Source organism: Lepidochelys kempii, chromosome 10 (assembly GCF_965140285.1).
Source record: "Lepidochelys kempii isolate rLepKem1 chromosome 10, rLepKem1.hap1, whole genome shotgun sequence".
NCBI lineage: Eukaryota > Metazoa > Chordata > Testudines > Cheloniidae > Lepidochelys > Lepidochelys kempii.
Genome location: NC_136389.1, coordinates 70,975,995 through 71,003,521, shown reverse-complemented (window position 1 = coordinate 71,003,521; position 27,527 = coordinate 70,975,995). Strand labels below are relative to the sequence as shown.

Below are 27,527 nucleotides of genomic sequence, written 5' to 3'. Positions count from 1 at the left end.
GCTCTTCACAGACCACACTTATCCACGCACCCCTCATTCTTTCACCTCGCACTGAAATGCAGTTGGCTCTGGGGTGGAATACAGCTGCTCTTTAACAGCACTCAGCAACTGTACCAAACAGTCCAGGAAGTGAGGCAGAGAAGAATCCTGTATCCAGTCAAAAACAGAAAGGGAACCTCAGGTAATCAGGATGTGCTTTCCCAGACTAGAACATCGCCAGGGCACTAGGGTCAAGGCCATGCTCATAAAGTATATCAACATTGACATGCCATGGTGAATGGGCAGGGTGGTCTAGGTTAACTACATCACAGAAGCTGGCAATGGAACAGGCCTGTTGGATCATCTACCCCATCCTCCTCCCAAGCCAAAGAGTTCCCTACACACTTAGCCCAGTAGGGCCTTTCCCATCTCTAACGTCCATAAGTCTTCAGCCCTTCAGCCCACCCCCCAATCTATGTGAGCAGAGAAGTGACAGACACAGAAGAGAAGATAAAAAACCCACAGTGGGACAGAAGGCAGCCTATGTATGGCAGCATTCAAAAGCCAAACAATCTATCACCCCACCACCCCGCTACCCAGAGAGGGCAGGAGTCACCACGACGACTCCATGTCCTTTGTATTTACCAACCTGGCTATAGTTGTACAAATGTGGCTCTGCTTTATCAAAGGCCTCCATCCCCACACTGGCAAGCCCTGCCAAGGGAGAGCTCTGGAATGGGAATGGTGTCTCGGCTGGCCTATGAACCCATTTAGAGCTCACAGAAGCCTCCAGAAGACAGATTGGGGGGAAAAGAAGCCACAGAATGCGGGCGGAAAAAGCAATTATTAATATTCTAAATGGAATTCTGACTACTTAAGCTTTATTTAAAAGCGCACCTGACTCTATAATTCCAGGGCCTTAATTTGTTTTCTTTACTACACCAATAAATAAGGTGCATGTGGTTATTCTCCACAAATACAAACAGGCGCTTTACAGACTGGCTGACTGAGAGCAAGTGATTCAAGGAAGTGTTTAGAGGGAGTCACATTCTATTAGCGGGTGACCTGAGACCGGGGGGGTAGAACATGATGGGGTTCACGGGGAAGGACGCAGCTCTCAGTCCAAGGAAAGGAGCTGGGGGCAGAGGACCATCATTGGCTGTTAAGGGGATTCAAGGGAGGCTGAAGGGACTTACACCTCTAGGACCAGCATCAGCTGATCTGAATGGCAGGGAGGCATGACACTGTCAGTCCTCCCAACCAACATGGAACGACGGACCTGATGGGAGGGATGGAGCAGACATACAAATATATTAATATCTAACTCACACCAGTCTGTGGCACTGTGGTTCCTTCTCTCCTCTCTAGCTTGCATTTCCAGTCCAGCCCTCAGACTCCTTGACAATGGCAACGGGATTGGTTTCCCCCAGAGAACACCACCCAATTGTTTTTAGTCTCAGTTTTATCGCTGTCCTTTCCTTTTTATCTCTTGGAGATGAATCTGGTGCCAGTTTGGCAGCCCTGGCATTGATGGCCTCCGCCTATGGGACAGGCTCTGCAGAGAGAGCTTCTACATGCCATCACACTCCATTGACTGTTTCAGCCCTGAGCCATTTGGGGTAAGACCAGAGTTCAACCTCTAGAGCCCAGCCAATGCTGGGCCTCTCTGCTGAGGCCCTCACAATGGCAGGGCCACTGAGTATCACTTGTAGCAGTGCATTTTGTGGTAGCCCAGTCACCAAAAAGGATCTGAGACCCACCAGATTTGTTTCATACAGTCAGCTAAGCTCCTGGAGTCCTTGTCCCTGCCCCCGCAGGACATTTGTTTCCTATTCTCTCCCAAGGGCACATTATATGAGCAGATGGAGGTTGATGTCTATCTTTTGGAGGATGGGGAGAGGGAAGGTCCAATTCAGGCAACAAGACAGAGAAACATAAATCCTACATCCACCCTCTCCCACACTGCTGCAGAGGGTGTTCCCCACTGCAACGAGAACTCCTGCAGCTCCCATCATCCAGGAATGGCAAACCATGGCCACTGGGAGCTGCGGGCGGCTGTGCCTGCAGACCGTCAATGTAAACATTGTCTCACGGCCTACCAGCGGGTTACCCTGATGGGCCCACGTTGCCCACCACTGGTATAAACTCTCAACCCTATTAAACAGGGCAACATCTAGATTAAGCAGTTTTTCTCACCCCACTGGATATTGCAGTCCATAGTATACAGATTTCCCCCCTTGAAATCTGGGCCAATCTCTTCTGCTTAAGTCTTCTCAGTGTCCTTGTTGCTTCCAGCATGGGCGGGTGAAGGAGAAAGACCCAGCATGTGGCCCCTGTGTCTGCTTTATAACCTCAGTCCCATGTGTTTGGGGAGCACCAGTCCAGGCATGTCTGGGGCGTTGCTGAGTCTCCAGACAAGATTGAGCAGTTCCCCTGGTGTGGCCCCATGCGTGAGAGACATTGCATTATAGCTCCCTTGCTGGACAATGGTTGTTGATGGTTTGATTGATACCCCGCCCAGGTGTTGGTTATTTTCCTTGCTGTTGCCTCTGGGGAGTGAATATCTGGCTGATTCCCCAACTTGCAGCATGTGCTAGTGACCACCATACAACACAATTCTCATAACTTCATATGCATTAATGATATACATATATGGATAGAGAAATGAATTTCAGCAGATCATAACCTTTCCCCTGACACCTTACAAGGCATGCTTTATATGTAAGATCACGATTATATAAAAATGAGGACTATGGGGATTACAAGTCGCTCCCCCACGGTATAGTATGTCACAGTGGGCTAAGGCTATTTATGGATCCATATACCTCTAGTCCAGAGTTTGTTTACATCAGTCACTCACTGCTCCCTTCCCCCCCACCCCCCGCACATCACATACCAAGGACTGTGCGCAGGGCTGACTAACCACTTAAGGGCAGCTATGTCCCCTGTTAGAGGGCACTGGAGTATTCAGACACTTCAAGAAGCTGAACGCTGCAAAACCTCTCAATGGCTTCACCTTCCCTTTCTTACTCTGTGCAGGAAAAAACTCATTCAGAGCCATTATCTTAAATAAACTCCAACAAACCAGAGATCCTACAATTAGAGCTGGAGTAAGTGATCATCTTGTGATTGCACAGCTGGGGTCTGAAGACTTGTAAATGCACAGAGAACGGAACAGAAATAGAAGAAGCTGGGAGAAGGCAGAGAAACCCAGCTTGTCTGACAGGAGAAAACCTCTCTCAAAGCTGTGGGAGGAAGGGGAGAAAAGATAGAGAGGTGGATGGTGTTGGGATTTCCCCCAGGGAGGAAAAAAAACCCACCATCAACCAGTAAAGGAGTTTAAATCAGTATGCAAGCTTTCCCCAAGATACAAGTCTGCTGCTGCCCCTCAATCCCAGCTTCCAGTACCCCCTACGATTCCAGTCCTGGGCCCCAACATGCCTGCACTATTGCCCCTCAATCTTCCCCATTCAGCTTCTCAGTAATTCCCCAGTCAAACACTTGGTGTTGGGTGCTTCAGAATCCATTTGCAAATTATCCAAACCCCCAACAAACACAAAGAGACAAGACCCCCAAATGCGGGGGTGGAGGGCAAAGAGGCGATGTCCCCTGCAATGCTGCATCCTGAACTGGCCCCCGGGTTCCACTTCTCACAGCCCTGGCTAGTTGAGCCTCAAGTACAGTAACAACACCATCCAACAGGTCTTGGCCCTGACATGCAACCAGCTGTGGCTCATGGAGGCCATTCCCCTTGATGGGGACTGGGGCAGTATTCCTTGATCTTACCAGCCATTGAACCCAGCTACAGCAGCCTGAGACTCCGAGCAGAGTGACATTTCCACTAATCCTTTTATCCCCAGCTCCAATGTGAGGCTGCCTCCGAAAATGTCAGGTCCCCAGCAGGCTGAGCTCCTTCCGAGGCAGTGGCTGGCTAGGAGCCCGAAAGCTGCCCTGCCATGCTGGTACAGTCTGACATGCTGTCTCTCTGGAGGGGTCCCCCAAGTGCCACTAGATGTTCAAGTGGCAGATCCAATGGCTGAGGTGAGATGGCCTGCCACAGTCCAAGACAAAGGAGCCACAGGAAGCTTAGGTAATAAAGTGGGGGGCAGACCATCTAGACCAGGGATTGGCAATCTTTGGCCCACAGCCCATTAAGGAAAGCCGCTGGCGGGCCGGGACAGTTTGTTTACCTCCAGCATCAGCAGACTCGGTTGATCGCAGCTGGGTTTGTCGTCCCAGGCCAATGGGGGCTGCGGGAAGAGTGGACAGCACAACCCTTGGCCTGCACCGCTTCCTGCAGCCACCATTGGCCTGGGACGGCGAACCGCAGCCAGTGGGAGTTGTGATCGGCTGAACCTGCAGACACGGCAGGTAAACAAACTGGCCCGGCCCGCCAGCGGCTTTCTCAGGCGGGCCGTGTGCCAAAGGTTGCCCATCCCTGATCTAGACAACCAGCAGCAGCCCAAATCCTGGTCCAGTTGGACTCAGAATCCTGCCCTGCCCCCATCTATCTCACTCCACTATCTCAGAAATCACCTTTTTGTGTTATCATTAAAGCCACTTCTCCTCTAGGATCGGGAAGTTTAAGAGCTAAGAACTTCCAGCCTTTACATGAGGTCAGACACCACGATGAACAGAAAAGCGGGACAGAGAGCCCCAGGTCTGGGCTTCTCCCATCATCACGCTACATTTTCTTACTTCAAATCAACAGCTCTTCACACTGTGAAATGCCAGAGTTAGGAGAGGTCTTGTCATTTGAGTGGCTGGCATGGTGACCAGGGAATCTCTCCGTGGAGCAGACAGGTAATTCCAGAGATGATCCAAGCTACTATAGGAAGCAGGTAACCGTGACCATCAGGCATGGAGAGGGCCCTACAGCAAGATGATATGTCTGAACAAACAACCAGAACCAGGGACTGAGCTTTCTCTGGACAGGAGTACAACAGTCAGAAGAACAGACATATTTCCTCCTCTCAAGCTCCATGGTCCCACGTGAAGGACTAAGCATGCCTAGGACATACCACCAAAGCCCAGCTACTTAGTTTAAACAAAAAAAAAAAAAGTTAAGGATACCAATTGAACAATGTAGGTACCTATAGTAGCAGACCCAAGCACTTCAAGGCAAGGAAACGAATCTCAAGCTAAGGATGTTTAAATCTTACATGGCCCACATAGTAAACAAACATTTCATCACCACACATCAGCCTTAACTCCGACCCGAAATAAAAGTGATTTGTCCAGCCATCTCAAACTACAAAACTGAACTCTTTCTGAAAGTAATAATGGCATAGGTACACACTAATGGCACATATTGATCAGCCTCTAATGCAAGTTCACCTACACAACAATACCATGAATCAATAGATATGCTCCTTACCTATTATAGACAATATTATTCCCAAGAAACAGCAACCATAGCTATTTTACACAATTCAGCTGTCCGGTGCTAAATGCGTTATGCAATTTCCCCATTCAACAGTATCCCGTCAAAGAAAATATTTAGATATCCCAACCAAAATAGCCAAGAGTATACATTAAAAACAAAATCCATGGGTCAGAATTAAAACCGTTGTATTGTGATGAAATGTGCATTCCTTTCTGCTCAGTAAGAACAGTGTGTGTTTATTAGGTGGGCAGTTCAAGTTCTGTGACATCCTTAACTGTTCATGTGTTTGATTTTAAGTGCTTGGGTTTTGCAAATGTTAGGTAAGTACATTGCTGTCACTTAGCAACTGTAACCAGCTTTCACAATGAAGCTTTTAGGCATTTGTGTTAACGTGAGCTCTGTGCACGCAATCAAGCGGCAAGTCTACCCCATCTCTTTTCACTAGTAACATGCCCATATGGCTGGCAACACATGCCCATAGAATCAAAAAGATTATTTTTGTAAGTTATTACCAGTTTTCATTGAAATGTCTGACAGTACACGATTGAGAGCAAGCACCTGGGCTCACACACAATGCACTGGAACTCACAATAACCAATCAGCCCACCTCTCGTCTTTATGCTGGAGCTCAGAGGGATCTGATCCCGTATCACTCACTCAGACCCAATTATTTCAGGCCCTTGATGCATTTTGCACACATGCTGGTACTCCAGCCTTTTCTGAAGAGAGAAATGTCGCCCAATAGCCTCCAGTGCTTGTACGTTCCATGGGACACAGTCCAACCTTCCCAGATACTCCTCTGGAAAACTGGACGCTACCTACTGGCTTGCCTCCTTCCCATACCAAATTCCAGAGCACCACTTCCTTACCATCTCCCCTGATCCTCCAATAACCTCCAGCAGGAAGCATCTGTGCCCTGGGCCCACCTCAAATGCCCGTTTAACAAGTCAATAATTAGGAGCACAGCTGTCAGCCACATGCCTGAAGCGACAGCAAGATCTGTGTCTGCAAAGCCCTCTGTATTTTTCACATGTTAATGAGCAGTGCAGGCTCAGGCTCTGCACTAAAGGCATGCTGCCACCACCATTCTGCCCGCAGTCCCCTGAACTCCACAGAAAGGGAAACTTCCGCTGGCCGCTGCAGGGGTGCTAATGAGGCAAGCACTGGTTACAGCCACAATCAAAGCCAGCCCAGTTCTTAGACACCTAAATGTGTCGGTTTCCCAGCAGGAGAGAACTGTTCAGTGCTCTCACTTTCCCCAGACCTCCCTCTCTGTGCCCTCCTCCCCCATCCCCTTCACTCTTCTCTTCTACTCCCTTCCTTAATTCACCTTTCATTACTTCTCTCTCCTTCTCCCTCCTGCATCTCTCCTTTCACGCTTGCCCCTGGCTTCCCCCCGAGGGGTGACAGCATTGGAGATAACCTTTCCAAAGGGAACAGCGGGGCAAGAGGGCTACGTTACTCACATGTAGCGCAAATGAGAGTTCTTGGCAAAAGCTCGCGGCTGGATGCTGCGAAGTCCTGAGTTCTTGATTGTCCTGGAAGGAGATTTAAAAGGACAGTGATGAAGTAAAGACTGAGGATCAATGGGCACTCAAAACCCTTTGCTAAACTCGAGGAGACGGTCGAGAGACAATGCCCATAAAACTGAAAGCGACAGGCAGAGCAAGACAGTTTCAGGAGCGGACGCTCAGGGAATTAGCGAGCGTGGGGAGGGGTGAACAGTTTAATCTCTAGCCTCAGAAGACCTGGGTAAGGTCACAAATAGAGAGGAGTCTGGTTGTCTCAATTTAATCTGATAGACCTAGTACTGTCAAGAGCAGGCGTAGCATGAGCAGCCGCTGTGCAGGCCTCTCCTACGCAGTTCTGCCAATGCACCGCAATCTTGACCCACAGCACTCCCTGCTACTGCAGCCCTGGGCTTCCCCACGCGGCATTATCAATGCACTTCGGTCTTCACCAGCCACACTCCCTGCTATTCCAATCCTGAGCTCCCAAAACAAATCTCTGCCAGTGCCCCTCAATCCTAACTGCACCCCCCACGGCCCTTGCTACTTCTGGTCCATAGTTTCCTTGGGCCCACTGTTCTAGAGATCTGTGATGGACATATACGTCCTTTGGGGAGCACCACACACACATTTAACCCAGAAGAAAATCCGTTTGCTTTGAGCACTTGAGGACAAGTGAATTTTTCCCAACATGATAAGAAGAGCCGAGAAGGATTCTCTTCCTCTTGTGCTCTGGCAGAGCTAAATCAGCCCCCAGGGCCATGATTTCTTAATCTCCTCTGTGGACAAAATACCAGACTCCATTGCAGCTTTTCTACACTAAATCTCAACCAGCAGCCCAGCCTGGGGACTGGTTCAGTGCACAGCTCGCTGGGGAGCTGAGTCCAGGAAGCTGAGCGATATACTGTAGGTTTCCAACTGAAATGAGGTTGGAGAATTACAACTTAACCCCTGGTGCACATCTGTCCACATTACAGAACCATCACCCGGCATAATCCAGTGTCTGATCAAGAGAGGTACAGGGACAGTTTAAGGCACTGGAATGGGATTTGAAAGGTCTGGGCGCCGTTCCTGGCTGTACCGCAGACTTCCCGTGCGACTGACAAATCACCACCTCGGTTCCCGCTCTGTAAAATGGAGATTCGACTACTTCCCTACCTCACAAGGGTATGCTGAGGACACAGTCGTTGTGACTGCAAAGCACTCAGCTGCTACTGTGATAGGAGCCATGTAAGTAACCAGACAGATAGAAACAGCTGGAGTTTCACATCTTAGGAGAGCAGTGCAGCATATGGACCCAGATCTGGACCAACAGGGGGTGATCCAGATTAGGACTGAAGAGTATTGGCAAAGCTGTGTGAAGTTCACAGTCTGCCTGACCAGGGCTCCGTCTAGGACTGGAAAGCAGCAAAAGTTAAGGAGAAAGGCAAGGTTCTACATCTGCCTGGGAACCGTCAGTCATGCTCTCAACATCATACGTCAGAGGCCGTAGGATGAAAGGAGCAATATTTCCCCGCCGCAGCCTGAACTGGCTGCCGCCAACACCACCCTTCAGGTCTCTCGCTCTCACACATGCATGATACTCACAGCCTCTGGAGTCCCGTGTACAGCTCCATGTCTACAGCGTTCAGCGTCTGCAAGTTCTTCCAGTTCTCTATGTGTCTGTGGAGAGGAAGGAAAGGCTCAGCCCTAGGTACAACAGGACAGTCAGTCTGTTCCACACAGCAGAAGTGCTGCACGACCCAGGCAACACCCAGGAAACTGTCCATAGGAGACATCCACTCCCTGGCTTTGCCCAAAGCCCTATGCAGGGGGAGGGTGTGGGGAATAGACACTATTGCATCTGCAACACCACATAAGCTGCTGCTCCGGCACCCTGGAGCTCATGTGGTTTCCATTATAACCCCCCAAAAACAATTTCTCTTGTTTTTTTTATTATTTCCTATTCTCTGCAGCTTTGGGGGTCAAGCCATCACCTTGGGTTTCCTCTGGTCCCATCATTTAATATTTTATTAAGGGGCCAATGGAGGCACCTGGGTCTAATGGTTAATGTAGCCAACGGGGAGGGGGGAGTTTTGGGCAAGTCACTTCCCCTCCATGTGTGTCTCACTCTGCCCATGTGTAAAGCAGAGATAAGGATCAAGATCCCCACATGAGAGACACCGGAGCCACTGGGCAAAAGGCTAATGCAAAATTTAAAAATGCGGCTACTGAGCCCCAAACTGGCTCTGGATCCCTGTTCCTGGTGGCCAGGGAGAAGAGGGGTTTGCTCCTCTGGCTGAGCTGCCCAACAAACAGATAAGGTCCCTTCAGGGCTCAAGTGCACTCAGCTCTGACCCCCACAGATTCAAAAAATCCAGTCTTCAATATGGCCTCGGATGGGTCCAGCCCAGCCACAACATACAACATCCCCATGTGCAAGAGCCAGAGGTAAGGGCCCACCTCAGGGCTCCCGGTCTCTGAAGCTTCCGGAAGGCAGACACCTCTGAAAGCAGCCCTCATCACAAACTGATCCAGGGAAAGGACAGAGGGCACTCCAACCCCCCAGACAGCTGATCCACCAACCAGAATTTGTATTGACGACGGTAGATCTGATTTCCCGTTTCCAATCAGCAGGCTCTTCAGCACATGGGGAAGGGGCACCCCTGTGTATAATGGGGCACAGGTGTCCCCAAAGTTAAGCATGCAGAGTCTCTGCAGGTCTTTCACCAGGTGAGGGAACAACAGCTTAGGAGTCAGTGGCAGGTCTGTGGTCCTGGGCTAAGCAGGGGAGCCTGTGGGGCTCCTGCTATGGGTGGCCTCCATGACACTGAAGAATGATTTGAGTGGCAGCTCATCTTCAAAAGCCCCTCAAAAGAGATTAAATGTCACATAGGGAGTGTGTCAGAGCAGGGATTTGAACCCAGCTCACAAGTCCCAGTCCAGGGGGCCATCCTCCAGCCAGGAGGAAGGGGGATAACTCCTTCCCTGCCAAGCCCTGGATGGGGACTGTACACCCCATCCCTCCTTTCCTGGCCAGAACTTGGATTTGCAAAGCAGGGTTTGAGGTGAGGTGCTTTGGTTGGGGTGATTGCGATATACTGTATAACGGTAATGGAAGGACCTGGTCACACATTTAATCCAGAGAGACACGATAGGGGAGGTAATATCTTTCATTGGACCAGCATCTGTTGGGGAGAGAGACAAGCTTTTGAGCTTACACAGAGCTCTTCGGGTCAGGGAAACGTACTCAGTGTTACAGCTAAATACAAGGTGGAACAAGTTGTTTGGCATAACTAGTTAATACATATTTCAAGGGACCATTCAAGGTGAAGTGGCTACAGCTACACAACACACATATTTATCCACTCTGCTAATGGGAGTAATGGGTGGGGTTCAACTCTTTGCTAGCTGAGGCGTGTTTACGTGACATGGTATCTGGCTTAGTGTATAAAATGTGTTTTTACAATGTGTTCCTCACACACTTGAGGCAGTCGGACAGGCGTGCTATTGAGAATGGGGGGAAAAACCAAAGCTGGCACTGCTGTATTGTTTAGTTCCTAGGGTACGTCTACACAGCGAGCCTCAGAGCCCAGGCCTGCAGATTGAGGCTCACATTACCGTACTAAAAACAGCTGTATAGACACTATGGCTCAAACTGGAGCTCAGGCTCTGGAGCCTGTCCTTCCTTAGGCTTCAGAGCCCAAGCATCTACACAGCTGTCAACCCAGGCTCTGAGACTCGCTGCCACGAGCTGTACAGATATACCCCAATTGGCACAGACTCCTGTTAGTGGGACTCAATCCTGAGCAGGTGGGAGCCCAACCTAGAGAACAGAGGAGAGTTTTGTCTCCCCTGCACATTCAGTGCTTGACCTCATTGCTGACACAGCCAACAAAGGGCTAGTTAACATCCGTGACAATAGTCGGTTGTGTAAAGTGGACCCTTGTCTACAGGGAAGTAGGGCAAGACCCACCGATTCATTGCAGGTGGTCCACTGATCAGACACACATACAAACCTAGGTTGAACTGGAATCAGTGACCCACAGGTGACAGGCTCCTCATCCCAGTCCCTCTCACCACCCTTCAGAGGACAATGGGGTCATTTCTGCTCCCACATGAGTTTTCATGTTGGAAACAGAAAGGAGCTTTCCCCGTCCTCAAGCCTGGGGGAAGAACACCCTTCACACCAACAGACACACTCAGGGGCTAAGCAAGCTCAGTGGGAAACACTGGTTGGCACGCAAAGCTCCTCCCACATTGAACTAACAAGCTGTTGGGCCATAAACTGCCAGCTCTCTGGAATCTGAAGGCATCTACCATAGATGCCTAAACCTTGGCCTCAGTTTATAGCTACTACAGAGATCAAGGGACGTGGGAACCCACTTAACTTCACATTCAGTCACAGAGCATGCTAAGGCCCATGTAATTTAGTTTCTGCTGGGAGTTGTATTCAGTCCATCCCAAAAACCACAAATCCAGTTCAGACCTTCTTTCCCCAGAGACTACAAAAATCCAGGGCAGGTTCTGCTCCCCACTCGACCTGTACCCTAAGGTGTATTCACAAGAGAAGAAAGACTACAACTTGTGGGTGGGGGGAAATCCCTGTATATTTCTATTTAGTCAATGTAAAAAGTGACTATTTGGAAGCCAGGTCCAGAGCTTTGGAGACACTGATCAGATCTCAGGCTTTGACTTGTCCCCATCCCTGGCAGCAGGTTCAGCCCCTAGGTGGAGTGGCCTCTCAAGTGGCCCCGGTGTAGTCAAAGTCAGAAGAGCAGATGAACTCATGCAAGAGTCTGGAGAGGGGGAGGAACCTTCCCACTGCAACCAAGCAAGGAGAAAGCCCCAGCGGGCTGGGATGGTTTGTTTACCTGCAGCATCCACAGGTTTGGCCAATCGCAGCTCCCACTGGCCGCGGTTTGCTGTCCTAGGCCAATGGGGGCTGTGGGAAGCGGCAGCCAGCAAACCCCTCAGCCCACACCACTTCTCACAGCCCCCATTGGCCTGGGACAGCAAACCACGGCCAGTGGGAGCTGCAATCAGCCGAACCTGCAGACACTGCAGGCAAACAAACTGTCCCGGCCCGCCAGCGGCTTTCCCTGTCGGGCCACGAGCCAAAGGTTGCCGATCCCTGGAGAAGCCTAAACCTACATTCGGGTGGGCTGAGAAACAGGGACATTCAAGCAATTTTGAATTCCCGGGCAATGGACAAAGCTTCTGCAAATCCTTGGCAGAACAGAACTCGGGCCAGAAGGAGTTGGCCAACAGACTCCAAGTGGTATTGCAGTTATTAGGGAGAAAGGGCAGAGGTACATTTTCCGAGCACCATGGGGCTTCCAGGACTGGAAGAGATGAGGATTGTGATAGGCTGGACAAAACACACTGGAGCAGAGACAGAAACGCGGGCTGAAGCCATCTCCGCCACCCAGCAATGTCAAGCCCAGAGAGGGGGCCCTCCAGTGGGAAGGAGAAGGACATCAGGAACCAGGCTTTAGTGCTGCTGCCATGACAGATGTACGGTATGTTGGGTTTGGAGTATAGTGTCTGAGGGAATGGGCTAAGCAGCTCTCAGCTAGGAACCCAAGCAGCAAATAGCCCAGGGAGAAGATTAGACTTTATGCTGTATCACTGTTCATGAGTTTGTTAATAAAGATGAAGTTAAGTTCGGACTTTACCCTCCGGGTTCTTATCGAGCAAGTCTTCCGCTCATAAGCGTGCTTGCAGGACAGGCATGCCGTACTCTGGCAGAAAGACAACTTAAGGCTTAGCACTCAAATAGCTGTGGGTGCCATGGCCCAGGCCTGAGGTGAGCAGAGGAGTCTTGCAAACCACATGTCCCTCTGTTTCATGGGCATGAAATACAAATGCTCCCTGTTTAATTTCCCTGTCAGAGCCACTCTCTGTCCATATAATGGAACATGATGGCTGAGGACTGGGAAACAGAACTAAGATCCCTAGTGCCAGCATCCAGTCCCCATAGCTCACACACACATGAGCAACTAGAATTGTTCCTCCATTGTGGAAGTGGCTTTACACCAGACTGCTGCCGCCTGCAAAGACAGCTCAGCAAACCTGGGCTCCTGCCTCTTGCCCCAGGAGGGAAGCTCGTGACCCTTTCACATGCTAATAACCTATAATCATATGAGGGCATAGACAGCCAGAGACACACACACGCACGCAGACACACATGGTAATCACACAACACCGTACGCTGAGTCACTTTCATATACTAAAGGCTTTTGATTTCAGCCCAGCCTGAATTGCAGTTTGCTATGAGCAGTGAACCCAGCGTTTTCTTGCTATGATGTTTCACTCTTTTGAAATTCGTTATTAGTCAGTTACACAGCCTGTGGGAGTTTGCGCGGTACAATCCTACCACTTAGCCCTTTAACCCATGGATCTCCAAGCGCTTCACAAAACAGAGGTCTCATCATCTCTACTTCATAGAGGAGGAAACAGACATACAGAGAGAAAGCTGGAGGTCAGATTTTCAAAAACACTCACTAACATTGGGCGCTTCCATTGGAATCTGATTTTCAGTGGTGCTGAGTATCTACACCACCAGTTGGAAGTAATGAGGGCTACAGGTGCTCAGCACCGCCAAGAAATCAGACCCCTAGCAAGCGGTTTGAACTGGGCACCCAAAAAAAGCCTAAAGCCCCCAAAAGGAGTGGCCACTTTTGAAAATATTGGCCTAAATCCACCTGACCAAGATCATGTGCCAAGTCAGCAGCAGTCTTGGGAACAGACCCCAGGAGTCCTGATTCCTAGCCCTATGCCTTACACTACAGAGACATGCCCAGAGAGATGCCGACACTACATTCTACATACAGTCCACATACACACACACAACTTGTGTCTTGCCTAGTTAGTCTGGGGTGGATTTCCATGAGGATGTCCTCTCTCCACAACACCTGAGCAGATGACACGGCCCCTTTAGAGACACGCAGCTCAAGGCCCACATTTGTGTTTGGATGTTGGACTGCAAAATAAGCACTGGATTCCAGCAAGCAAGCAGCACTCAAACAAACACACGCACAATGGAAATGCAAACCGCGCATTTGACTGCACACCCCTGTAGGGCAACGAGGAAATTGATTTGTCATCCAGGCGTGTTATGTCTAGTGATCTAGACAGGAGCATTAGCTTTCAATTATCCGATATGTTTAGCATTATAAACAAACTGTCTGGCAGACCAGCTCCAGACTGCGCAGCTATGAACGTGGGGAGGCGGGGGCAGGAGAAGGGGGCCTTCTTTTAAAAGCAGCAGCCAATAGAATCCAGCTCTCTGCCTCTCCCCAGCTGTCAGGAGAAAGAAAGCCACAGGCCGTGCAACTCAGGCTGACGGGTACTTTAAAAAGTCGATAGGTTCAAGGACTTCCTTTGAAACCCACTTCAGCATGTTTTGTGACTGGCACGCCGATCTGGGAGGCCACTGCAATGCAAAGCAGCAATTACCTGCGGGAATACCAATGAGTCGCTGACAATCCATTGGACCCACTGCCGTTTGTAGATGGGATGCTAGAGATCCTGGGTCAATTCTACAGTCTTTGGTGTCATCTCCAGGCAATCTCTAAAGCCCCCATCATCCTGCTAATGACTGCAGTACAGAGTACACTCTGCCGCTGCCCACGTCACCACCCTTTCGGTGCCGGTCCCGTCACAATGATACTAGCAAAGACTGATGGTTACATAGTGCCAATGGATCCCAACGCATTTAACTAGCTCTGCGTACAGGGGTCACTCTTCCTCCACTGAACTTAACCTCTGCTAGCCTGGAAGATGCAGGCAGCCGCACAGCGACATGACACACGGTGCAGGACAGAAAGGAAGTTACGAAGAATCCTGTCTCTGACTGAAACCACGTGGGGAATTTAAAGCCAGCAAAATAATTCCCTGAGATGGAAGGAGTACGGCCAGGGATTGAGGGGTTAGCACTCCGACTTGGAGTGCCATGGATTCGTTACCCAGTGGACAGATTTTATGTTCCATCTGAAGAACAGCCCTCTCCAGCAACACACCAGGGCTGGCACCGGGCTAGGACACGGAGGTCGGTACTGACTCAGAGAGTGTCACGGCCATTGCTCCCTGCTGCTCATCACCTCCTACCCCCATGCTGGGGCCCTGGAGTCAGTACCGATTCAGAAGGCCTGGGACCCACGTTTAAGTACCCCCCACACTGTTCTGCAGTGTTGTGCTGGGGCACCGGGGTCAGCACTCACTCAGGGAAGAGCACCTACACCCCGACCTTGCAGCACCCTAAGTTTTCTCTAGGAGCCCCCTCTGTTATAACCCCAGTCACACCAGCGACGCGGGGTGCTGCTGCCCAGAGGTTCACAGTCAGTGCTGAGCAATTCCCCCCTCCCCCGCCCCTTTTAATTTTCAGATGAGTTTTTGTGAAAACCTCAAAACTCAGAGGCTCAGTCCAGGGATCAAAGGCAATAACTGACAACGAATAAATGAACAATTCCTGGAAAGTTCCACCAGATCAGAACAGCGACAGACTTGGCTCCACCCCACCGCTCCCCATCAGCCTGCACTGGCTGGCTTTTGCTAAACCCTTCCTGGTAGGCAGGAAGAGGGGGTGCATGTGAAGAGGCCTTTGCCTTCCAGTGAGAATAAAAGAGGCCACCACACAGAGTGTCTCTGCTCCTCCCCCCTTAGTGTTCAGGTAATGGCAGCCTATCTGATAGTGCAGGAGCTGTGCACAGCTCGAGGTCTCTCTCCCCTGGTGAACACAGACCCCCCCCCGTCATTTACAACCCCCCGGTATCAAACATCATGTCTCCTGTTGGCCAGTGCCTGTGGGCTTAGAGGCAACATCAGGGAGGACTGTACTGAACTCCCCACGCCAGGCAGGGGCAAGTGCTTCAGTGAACAGCAGTCACTCCTTCCCCTCAAAGTTCTCAGATTCGCGCAGGAACCCAAGAGAAATTGGTCTGCACACTCGCCAAGCTCCACCTGCATTCAAATCCCTGTGGCGTTTGGTACTCAGCTAACGGTGGCTCCTAAGTAACTGGCCATTGGCTATTCATAGTTCAATTAATTACTGATTCCTAAACATCCAGCCAATGGCAATCCACCTCAGTCAGCTGTTGGAGCCCGAGGACACGTAAGGGAAGGTGAAGCATGGCTAGTCGAGGTCAAAGGCAGACCTCAGGGCAGTTCTCCACAAGGCTGCTACAGTTCCAGTCCAGCAGAGGCAGGAAATTTCGCTGCCTAGATTATGTGGACATCTGTGGCTCTCAGTAGCATTCTTAAACTACCCAAGTCAGCTGTCTAGCAAGTGTTGCATAGGAGGACTTCAGCTTTCTCCTTGACCCCAACTGCTCTAGGGGAGAGGCAGCGTGTAGGTCACATTCATGGGACATCCAGAACTAGTTCATTCACTACTAAGCACACTGAAAAAAAAAAAAAACCTTACCTCTCCTTAGAAATCAGTCCTTATTTGTCATAACTCAGCCCTGCTTCTCAGCTCAGCCCCAGAAGAGAGGTATTGTGGAATCTGATTTTTGGATTCTCCTCTCCTGTGCCAGGGAGCAGTTGAAGATATGCTCCAAACCACTGCAAGGTTAAGTTGAAACTGTCTGTCCTGACTGCAGCCTTGCCACGCGACTTTGCATGCTCCATGAGAGAGAGAGAAGAAAGCCCATAGCACAATGAAGACCATTGTTTTACATAGGGAGATTAAACAACAGAGCACAGGTCTCTGATTTGCATTCTCCCTTCACCCATACCTGCATACTCCATAAGAGTTTCTGAGGAAGCTGTAAAGAAACCAAGCCACCCTTTACAGCATTATAAAGCACTTATCACATACATTTAATAACTACAGGCATGAAAGACTTAATTCACTCAACATGGAAGTTATAAAATTGAATCAGTAACTGAGCATCAAAGGGAAATACAGACACATAAATACTTACAAGGGCAATATTTTCCCTATTAAATGGATGGATTTCCCCTCAACACCCCCTCCCCACGGGCACATAAAAATAAGTCTCCCAGCATTGAGGAAGTTTATATTGTTAGAGGATAATTCGAGGTCACTGGGAAAAAAAATGACTCCAGCTTTGGAGAAATAATAATCAGCATCACCCTAGGGTGTAATTGTGATTTGTCAAGGTAATGATCATAAAACATAACATTTGTGACACAGCACTCTTTATGCATGCAAATCTGTGCCACTAGCCAGGTCCTTATAGAGCGCATGTGAGGAGAGACGCTGTACTTGAGGCAAAGAAAGCAGGCAATGAGGCAGTTACCCTTCCATGACCCCAACCTCGCATAACCTAGTGGTCTATACGGGATAATTTAGAGGAACTATGTTAGTTCAGAAAGGTGCAACAACAGAACAAACAGCACTGCTGGTTAGAAACTAGTAACGGACAGGTCCGATCCATAGCTAGCAGGAAACAGTATTCAGGTCTGCATTCTGGTCTCAGATGTGACACTGCACCAGAATCCTACATAGGACCCAGCCCCAACATCCCAGCTCAGACATCTGTTTGGCATTTCCAGAGAGACAAAGACATGAATGGGCTGTGGAGGCTGAATTGTTCTTACCCCACCACAGAAGGTCTCTGAGTCCCAGGTGAGAGACCCACTGGCAGGGTGTGAGGGGGGAGAGGGAACGTCTACACTGCTATTTTTAGCCCCTTAGCACGAACTCAAGTCATGTGGCATGGGCTCTGAGACTTGCTGCCACAGGGCTTGTTTTGCAGTGTGGACGTGCCCAGAGGATGCCTGCCTCATCCCAACAGTGACTAAGAGGGCCTATCAGTGTATAATCACCATGCAGGGAGAGGAGCTACTTAGGGTGATCCAAAGGGACAGAACAAGGAGCCATGGGATTAAGCAAGGAGCATTTAAATTGATATCATTAAAAGTCTCCTGACCGTGTGGAATCTGAGTCTCCTGCAATGGGAGGTGGAGTCATCACCCCACTGGAGCGCCATCATGGGGAAAGAGCAGGTGCATAGCAAGCGGGAGGGGAAACAGATTGTAGGGAATAATCTTCCACTGTCCCTCAGGGATAGATAAAACAACTCCTCCTCTTTCTACTCCCATCCTTGCTTAGCACTGCCTCTTCCTCTGTCCTCTTCCCCCACAGCCTGGCCAAACAATGCAGCTGCAAGAACCTTCCCCTCTGCAGCTCTCTTTGCCAAAGCCTCTGAGTTCTCCCCCTTGCCACTGAGTTAATAACTCTGCAACGCATCTTGCAATCTGGTTTGCGGCTGGTGGTGCGTTGCGTTGTCTCTGCTGAGACACTGAAGACATTCTCATCTAGGTGCAGGATCCTGGAGATCACTGTGAATTCCTCTCCCCGCAGAATCCCTCTCCTCTGTCCTCACGAGCCCCACCACAGTTCTCAGGGCACCAGCGGTATCTGGTGTGGAATTTGTTTTTTTAAGGACACTTTTCAAGCAAGCTGGGATGAGCTCAGTGTCCCAGCCAGTGTCTCCCCTCTCACCAAAACACGCTTTGTTGTCCCAGGCTACCCGGGAGCTATTGCTCAGTGCTAAAGGGCTGCCTCATTTGCAGTATCTAAATTCATTGCCATAGAGAGACATCCAAGTACAGAAGATGCTCTAGAAAACCAGCCTCTATCCTGTAAGTGGTATATTTAAGCTCTGCTTGGAATCCATATAGAATTATTCCAGGCACCAATGCTGTGCCCAGCTACACAATGCTGCTGGTAGTCCATAAGAACTCAGGCCAGAGGTTTAGGCTCTGCATTTCAGTTTTGTTACAGGGGTTGGGAAGAGAGTCACTGACAATGTTATTGATTCCTTGCTGAATGTTATGTTACATATGGGGTGGGGCATCGACGTGTCACATTCTCTGCATGTCGTGCCTGGGTTTGTTTTTCAACATCCTCTAAGGGTATGTCTACACTGCAGTGTAAGCCCAGGGTTCAGATTCAGGCTCAAGCCTAGCCCTCTTCCCTCTACGCACAAATCGCACTAACCCAGGGCTCAGACCCAAAGTCCCAGGACCCCATGGGGGTTGAGGGTCCGAGCCTGAGTCAAGCCAGGACTCAGGGTTCAAGCCCTATTGCTTTGCAGTGTAGACACAGACCCACTGGACTCATGCTCTGGGAGTCCACCAAAAGTATCCCACAGCTGACTTTCTTTGTCCTGTGGACCGTCTCGTTTTCCCACACCGCACCATGAACAAAGGGCTAGAGGAGCCATATTTTAGGAAGCCACCAGGAAGCCTGGGATACAGGTAGTTGGACTCAAGCCTGTATAATGCAGTGTAGATGCTGGAGACCCAGGTTGGGACTCAGGGTTCAACAGTTCCTAACATGGCATTACAAATGAGTGTAGACACTCAAGCCCTACGTTAATAAACCCAAGGTCTGCTAACTCAAATCCTATTAACCCTGAGCTTACATTGCAGTGTAGACAGACCCCTAGGGTCTGTCTTCACTGCAGAGTTAGTCCAGGCTCTTATCTGGGCATTGCCCCTAACCAATCCACTCTCAAAACCCCTCTGAGCTGAGCTAAGTGGTATTTTCAATCCAGGCTAGCTGGCCTGGCTTGGGGTGTAGGCTACAGCCCAGGGGCTGCTTTCACTCAGGTTGGTAACCCACCCACTTTGCAGTGAGGCTGCAGGCTAAACCATTTGACTACGGACAGTCCCCCAGTTCTCCCTGTGCTCCCCAACAGACAGACAAGTCCTCCCACAATTTAAAGGGGAAGAATCTTCAAGCACCTCCGCTCACTGCAGGGCCGAGCTCTATGGGATATGCTCCCTGATCTCTCAGCAACACACATGGGGCAACGCAGCACCAGTGCAGGTAACTTGGGTAGGGCTTTGCAGAAGGGCTGCTCACACCCAGGCTAGGCTGATCTGGGTGCTCAGACCCCAGCACTGATCCCTCAGGCTGACTATGGTGAAGACATGCCCCTTGCAAGCCTGACCACCATCCTTCCTCCAGTTCACCAGGGTAGTGCCTTCACCCTCTCTTCCTGTCTCATGGGGCTGGTTGTCCTGGCTCCAGAGCTCCTGTTTCAGAACTATCAGCTGACAACTGCCTGCCCCACACCACCAGGGAGGCAATGCCACAAGCCAGAAATAGCGAGCTCTCCTGTTCTCGCACACTAGAGCCAGGGCCTTCCCAGTGCCAGAAGAGTTACACGTGATTTTCTGCCTCGATGCTGCAAAGGGAGAACAAGCTGCTTCACAAGGTACAGCAGCCGAGACGAAACCCGGCTGGTGGCAGCAGCGGCAGGGATTCATTCACGAACACCCTCCTTAATGTCATGTCCTTTTTACCTTGTTAGCACCAGTCAGCACGGAGCCCTGGGTTCCCCAGCGAGAGCTTTAGGCCTCCGGAAGCAATTAGTGCAACTGCTTAATCAGAGCATTTCTGCTCACACAAACGAAACTCTTGCTCATTGGGACCAAGCTCTGTTGAAGGCCTTCAACAGAGAACTGCATTTGCCCCCTCAGTCCTCCTTATGAGGCAGCACAGCTTAATGGTCTGCACACAGGACAGGGAGTCAGGACTCCTACATTCTATTCCTGATTCTGACTCTCTGTGGGGCTTTGGGCATGTCACCTCACCTCAGCTAACACCATCTGCCTTCATCAGAGGAACGGAATGGAGGCTCTGTTTGTGCATTGTTAAGCTCTGCACAAGTGCTGTTATAATCCACATCCTACCCTCGTGTCCCTTAACTGTGTCACCCCCGCCCCACCTTTGCCCAGGGTCAGACAGCAAAGCGATTGTATTAATAAACCTTTGCACTGCTTTAGCATCTTTCATCAAACAATCATAAGGCATTTTACAGATACTAACCCTTGTGACAGCCCTTCAAATGAGATAAGTGGCATTTTAGATTTGGGGAAACTGGGGCACAGAAGCCTGTGCCTTTCACCTGCGTCATGTACACCCAGCAGAGCCGGTGTAACCCACCACCCAAAGGGTGAGTGCGTGAGGAGGGAATTCTAATTCAGCAGTACTTTACTGTTGGCACAGATATAAATCATTACTGAAATGCAACCACCTCTGGGGTGGCATGCAGCAGCTGCAAGGCAATGGAGAATAAGGCCCCAGTCCCCCGCTTTAACCACTAGACCAACCTGTCTCTCCCTTTAGCTCCATTGGAAGGTTTCAGATTGACATCCCTGGAGACCAAAGTCATCTATTTCTCCCCCACAGAGGGGCCATTTCTTTGTTATTGTTGGGCTGGGCATGTGGCTGGCAGTCTCGCCCACTGCCAGTGGGCCTGCTTTCTTCATGAAGTCATGGCTAAAACAATCCTTTGCACCAGGAGAGGCGGTCCCTGCTGAGGCTTGTTAGAGACTTATCCGCTGTGCAACAGGAGCATATGCTCTGGATTAGGGACTATTACCATAAACCTGTTCATGTTTCATTACCCTGCAGCTCTGGGGTTGAGGGCTTCCCAAGGGAAAAAGCTGCTGCCTGAGAATCTCCATCACAGCACGAGCCTCAGGACGGGCCAGCATCGCCTGACTTAGGAGATGGCCTTAGGGGACCCCAAAGAGCCACCCTTTGGACAGTAGCTGAGGTAATGAGAGTCATCCTGGCTTCTGGATGAAGGACACTTGTTTTATTGCTGTCTTTCATATGAAAGCGTGAGCTCCTGACCCCCTGTGGTCAGTAAAGATCAGAAAGGCACTTTCTTCAAGGATCAGGGTGCTACGCCCAGGATCCGGGCCAAATTCCAACTCATTAAATTACATTCTGCCTCATTAAATTCCCCCTGCGGGTTCAAATGGATACGGGGTGGTTCTTCACCTCCTGTCCTAAACTGGTGTGCAGCACCAGGCCCAGACTCCCAGAGGGACAAAGGGTATATAAGCTCCAGGCTGCACCAGATGACACGATTAACGACAGAGATGCGGGTAGGGTGGCTACTCACACATCCCCATGATACTGGACACACTGGTGCTTCCAGGAATGACGGGGCCTGCCCCCCATGGTGTGCCCTCGCGTGCACGCCACAGAGCAGATGCCATCTTGAAGAGTGCACCACCCTGCCCCCGCCTGCGTGACCCTGCACGCACACACCAGTCCTGCCCCCTTTCCCGTCCTCGCCCACACACACTTAAAACAAAAAGGTTCCATGTGAATCTAAATTTAGGAGTTCTCTTTTCCACACCAGTTTCTTTTTTTCCATTTTAGATGCAGATGTGAATGTCAGGGCCGGGGGGGCTGATTCCCCACCCCCACACCTCCCGGTACCACCTCTGACTCTCACAAAAGCTGTAAAAACAAAAGCTAAGATTTGCAAACTCCAAAGTGTCAGAAGGTCTTTCGGCTCCTTGAGCGGTTAGGAGCTTTTGGCAACAAATTCCATGTCCTTCCCCCAGCCTGAGCTCTTCTTGTCCTCTCCCTCCTCTGCACCCCAGCCCCGCTTTAGCCTCCTCCGTTTCCCTCAGCCTTTCCCTCCCTCCTCAGCTATTTCAGGCACCGGTTTTCCCACACACACCAGATAGTATGAAACCTGCTGTACTGCTCCCGCTCCCAATGAGGAGGGGAGATGGAGCCAATCTTTCCTGGACTTGTTTTCAGCTCCCACGAAGCATTTGTTTTTCTAAATGGCTCCCAAGGAGCCTGAACTTTGATCCTCCAGCGTTTTGGCTCCTGCGATGTTTATGAAGCTTGAGCAACTGGGCAGTGATGCCCAGCTGGGCTGGAGCAGCGCCAATCTGCCCGCCCCCTCCCCAGCGGAACGCTGTTCCGAAGGGCCTTGGGGCACAGTGGCTTACGGTTGTCTGGGAGCTTGGAAGAGGCCTGCCCTGGTCTCCCTATCTTCACAGCACTGCCACAGAGGATTGAAAATCTCTCTCCTTAGCCTGGATGGAGCCTGTTCTCCACAGCAAAGCCACTGGCTCCGAGTAAGCTGTGGCCACATAGCTTATTATGTACCCATTACCCCCCACTTGTTCCTTCTATTGCAGAGAAACCACAGCCTGTTCTTCCTGAGCTGCCAGCAGTAACAGCCCCACCACCGCCATCTGCCCCACGCCCCAAGGGGGGAGATGTCCATTACCTCAGCCCAGGCTCAGCCCCTGATGGCCCATCAGAAGGAGCAAACACCCCAGGAAGCTGACTCCCTACAACAAAGACACCTGGCAGTAATATTAGCAGCCTTCCAAGATTATAATGTTTTCATTTCCTGCAGTTGGTCATCATTGCTTGGAAGCATCAAAGAAAAAAAAAATCTGTCACTTTTCTGAACATGTCTCCTCCACAGAGTGGACCCACTGTTGTGTTATTGTAGGATTGTGGTCAGGAGAGCTGGAGATGCACATGCCAGTGCGTTGGCATAGGATTGCTCATGAGTGCTGGGCTGTTGGTACTGCAGAGTACTTTGTGGGAAGGGGACAGTTGGCTTTGCACAAATGACACTATCTAGATAGAGCCAGGGCTAGAGGGGAGGGGGGAGGGGGAGAAAGTATAACTGATCAAACTTTGCCCTCCCTCCCCCAAAACACCCTCAACTTTGGCAGTATCCCTTTAACAAGGGTGGTCTTTTTTAACTATTGTAGAAGGAAACAATAGGGCAGTGAGAGACTCTGTTAAAGGGGCTGTGGCATTTCGGTTAGGATTCCTGGCAGACCCAGCTAAAGAAACAACTGTTTGGACCTAAATGCAGAATGGAACTGCCTCCAGGCCCAGTGGCAAAGTGGCACACTCAGTATTCCACCCCACGTATGTCCTATGTAAGTGCATAAACTGAGTTGTGAATTATCCTCTCAGCACCCATGTGGGAGCAATATCTACAGTTATTCATTTGAAAGTAGTATGTCTAGGATTTTGCTTGTTAAAGAATCCAAAGGAGATGCACAGAACATGCTTACTTTTAAGCAGCCTCCTTTAACGGTCAGATGTTTTTTTGACTGCCCGATAAATTTTAACTTCATGCACTAGGTGGGCACTGGCGACCTCTAGTGGTCCATTTGCAGCACTTGAGGTGTGAAGCCACCTGTCTTCTTTTTAACATCAGCTGATGGGCTAAGAAAGAAGGCTGCAGTGGTCAGGTTAAGCACAGATCTCTGTATCATAAGGCAATGGCCCAGGGAGGGTACCCTGAGCGCCTCTCTTACTGAGATGTGATAAGTACACACATGACAAGCATGATAAATTTCTGATTTTAGAGTACACCAGACTATTTCCAAAGCATTCCCAAAGGCCAGTGCTAAACTGACCGGTATAAAATCTTGCAGGAGCATTCAAGGAATCCAGAGGCCATTCTAATTCATAATTGCAAAGAAGGAATGAGAAGCAAAGTCAAGTTCAAGCTCCTGATGGCACCTCCTCTTTCTGCAGTGAGGCTGAAAATTTATTTATTAGGACATGGCCTCCCTTTTGGTGCCATTTAGGCTCACGGAGCAATTTCAATGCCAGAAAGCAGATCCTCAGCAGAGAAAACATCTCAGCATGTTCCTGGATTCTCTGCAAATCCTAACTCTTTTTCTTCCCAGGCAGCTGCGTGGGCTGCGAGGTCCCAGTACCGACCCAGCTTCAGAGTATATATCACCCCAGATTATCAGAGGACGCAATCTGCATGTTAACACAGAACCCAGCGAGAATGGAGAAACAGAGAACGAGAAGGCGAGAGACAGACAGACCGGGGCGAGACTAGAGCACACCGAATGGCAGAGGCACGGAGTGGCAGGGAGGGAAAGTCTGAGCACTGAACACAATCTCTCAGTTGTTGGAGCCAGCTTGTGGTGCTGCGGTTATAAAGACACTTCCAATGTTCTCATGGCAACGGTGGCACCACGGGCATCAAAAGGCATCAGCAGCCAGCACCAAGCCAAGGGGAAAAAGCCGACCCCACCAACCCGGCAAAGTCAGCTATCAGGGGAAGCGACTGGGGAATCCAAGTAAGTCGGAAGAAAGAGAAGTTCACTCTGCATGAAGAATGCAGACCATGTTGTATGCCAACACACAGAGAGTCCTCTGGGGGCTGGCTTACTCAGCAGTCCACCACACCTGGGACCTAACAGCTCTTGCTGTATGCCAGACTGGGTTTTTATTCGAGTGTCCTGCTTTGTGGGGTGGCATCTCATGCCTGACTGAACTCAGGGGCTCTGCCAAGCCTACAGCACACACACTGGTACAGGCAGGCCCCACGTGTCTGTTGGGCTCTATCCACCCTACTGGCCTGTGGGAGTTAGTGATTGGGAGGGGGAGATGAGAGGAGATGAGCCCCTCCTCACACTGATACATAGAATGACCTGGCCGCGGACCCATGGAGAAGTGGCAGGGACAAGATGGCCCAACACACACTGTGCAACAGAAGGGCTGTATCACCCCTTTGCCAGGAGCCAGAAGGCCTCACCACAAATGTGCCCTCCCTGATAGCTGAGCAGAAGCCACTAGCTGGCCAAGCTCACCAGCCACAGCAAGAAAGCGGGGGACACGGATCAGCGTTCATGTCGAGCTCCCCGTCAGTGCCCAGCCCAGGCAAGCCAATGATCCAACCAGCGGATCAAATTCGGTGAGGAATCCTGGCCACGTGCCACCTGAGGCATGTGGCGCACACGCTAAGAAGAAGAAGCAACAAAGTCATGAGGGGGAAGGAGGAGGGGCGCAGGCAGAGCAGTTTCTGGGCTCTGGTCTGACAGAACCACGGGCTACACCAGCCGACTGAGGAGGAGGCCAGTGGGAGTGCTCCATGAGCCACATTCAGACCTAGAGACCCAGCAAACTGAGAAACCTCTGGAAGCTGGAATGAAGCTCTATTCAGATTAAATGCCTAGAAGTTTGTATCCTTCTCCAAAGCCGCCAGCCATGCAGAGATCCTCCGGCCTGGCCCCAGAGCAGCCTGCCCCTACTGCCCAGGGCTGAGTGGGCTTCCTCTCCCTGCCAGGATCCCACGTCTCAGCTCTCCCCGCCCCTGAGGCAGCAGGGCCTGGAACACTGCGAGGCTCAGGCCCCCCACACACACCTGGACGTTCGAGAGACTCGGAATCACAATCCCCTAAGCCGTGCAGCGTGCCCGTCCGCAATAGTGCATCTTTACCAGAGTGCCCCCTTGCAGCGCTGCATTGTGCTCAGACTCAGTTTCTCTATTAGTCTGCTGCTGCTCCACCCAGCCTCCAACACCTTCTGGGTCGCAATGACTTAGCCCTCTGGCCAGGTCGCTTACAGGTCTACCCCCACCTGGAGACCCAAAGTTCAAAACAAGTAGATAAGCACATAAATGCTTCCCTTTCACCTTGAGACCGGATCAGCGACAGCCTTCTTTCCTGTAAGCAGAACTCCACAGCCACTCCCCCAGCTGAGCAGGGCTCTCCCTTTCTGCTCCTCCCTGGAAGGCCCACTCCTGCCCCAGGTGTTGCAGGGCAGGCTGACTGGGCTCCAGTAGCCCGTCTACCCTTTCCTGCTTTGCAAGGGATCTGTGTGCCCCATCACATCACCCTAATGGGGGGCACAGGGAACAGCAAGGCTGTGCGTTCAAAACCCTGAGCCAGCGCTTGATGGAGGTAAATAAAAAGTTCAGTGAAAACCCCAACAATTTCACTGCAGAAACAAAATTACTTGGTCACCGCAACTGAACTGTCCCCAAATTACCTGCCTGACCCCTACAGACTGACGAATGGGGTGTGGGGGAGGGCAGAGAAGGAAGAGGGGCAGCGAGGTAGTCCTTTCACTCACCCGGAGGAGCTGCTCCCTGGAGTGCAGGTCCGTGAGGTGCAGGCAGAGGAAAACGAAAAGGAGTACTTGTGGCACCTTAGAGACTAACCAATTTGGTTAGTCTCTAAGGTGCCACAAGTCCTCCTTTTCTTTTTGCGAATACAGACTAACACGGCTGTTACTCTGAAACCTGTCATTATGCAAGGCACTGCAGAGGAAAACGTGGCTTGTTTCAGCACTCATTGCTTTTTTACAGCCAGGCTGGCTGCTGCAGCCCTGGATGCCTAGAGCATCACCCCAACTGCAAGACGCACAAAGAGCCCGTGCACTGGGGGAGAAACAGGCCATGCAGAGGGTCAGGATGTCTGCTGTCCCCTCTCCAATATGACCCAGAACAGAGTCTGCTCACTCCTAGCACAGGGTTTCTCAGTTCATCTCATTCTGTAAGTGACCTGGTGAGAATGGGTCTAGCCTCCCCTCCCAATATCCCAGTGTTCGGCTCTCAAAATAGGTCATCCCGTGGGTCATCGGGAAAGGCTCTGAGCACCACTATTGGTCCATAAGCCAGAGGCATGGCCTGGCACATTCCATACAAGGGTCCTGGGTGCAAAACTTGCATTATAGCAGCATACAGCACTGCACGTACACAGAGACTTGCGCTCTGCAGGATGGGAGGACTCCACCCACTGGCCTATCAGCTCCAAAACAATTGAGGGGTGCAAGGCAAGCACAGGACCTCTGGGGAGCACCTCCTTCCCCCATTACTCCCTCGCTGGCTGTCAACTCATGACTAACACAGTCAGGAGTTAAGTATTACCCAGCCCAGCAGAAAGCAACGGAGTCCTCCTACTTGTGCAGCTGCCTGTCCAGGGAGCTCCTTTCCTGCAATGAAATATCAAGCTCCACACTCTGCCCCTCTGGCTGGCTGAGCCGCTGGGATCACTTCCTACAGCAAGTGGGCAGATGCTCCATCCTCACAGCCTGTCAAAGGCTCACTTCCAAGCAGAGGGGATTTTGTACCAGTGTTTCCATGGTTTCCATTAGC

The 27,527-nt window shown here is 50.7% G+C and overlaps 1 protein-coding gene across 6 annotated transcripts in view; it reads right to left on the bottom strand.

Moving 5' to 3' along the window:
- Positions 1-27,527, bottom strand: part of NTRK3 (neurotrophic receptor tyrosine kinase 3) — a 455,727-nt gene that overhangs the window by 238,441 nt on the left and 189,759 nt on the right. For all 6 annotated transcript variants that reach the window (XM_073304182.1, XM_073304180.2, XM_073304181.1 and 3 more), the window contains exons 2-3: positions 8,461-8,535; positions 6,832-6,903 (exon numbers count right to left, since the gene is read on the bottom strand). In XM_073304182.1, coding sequence (XP_073160283.1) covers positions 6,832-6,903; positions 8,461-8,535 — 147 coding nt within the window. The remainder of the gene's footprint in view (positions 1-6,831; positions 6,904-8,460; positions 8,536-27,527) is intronic.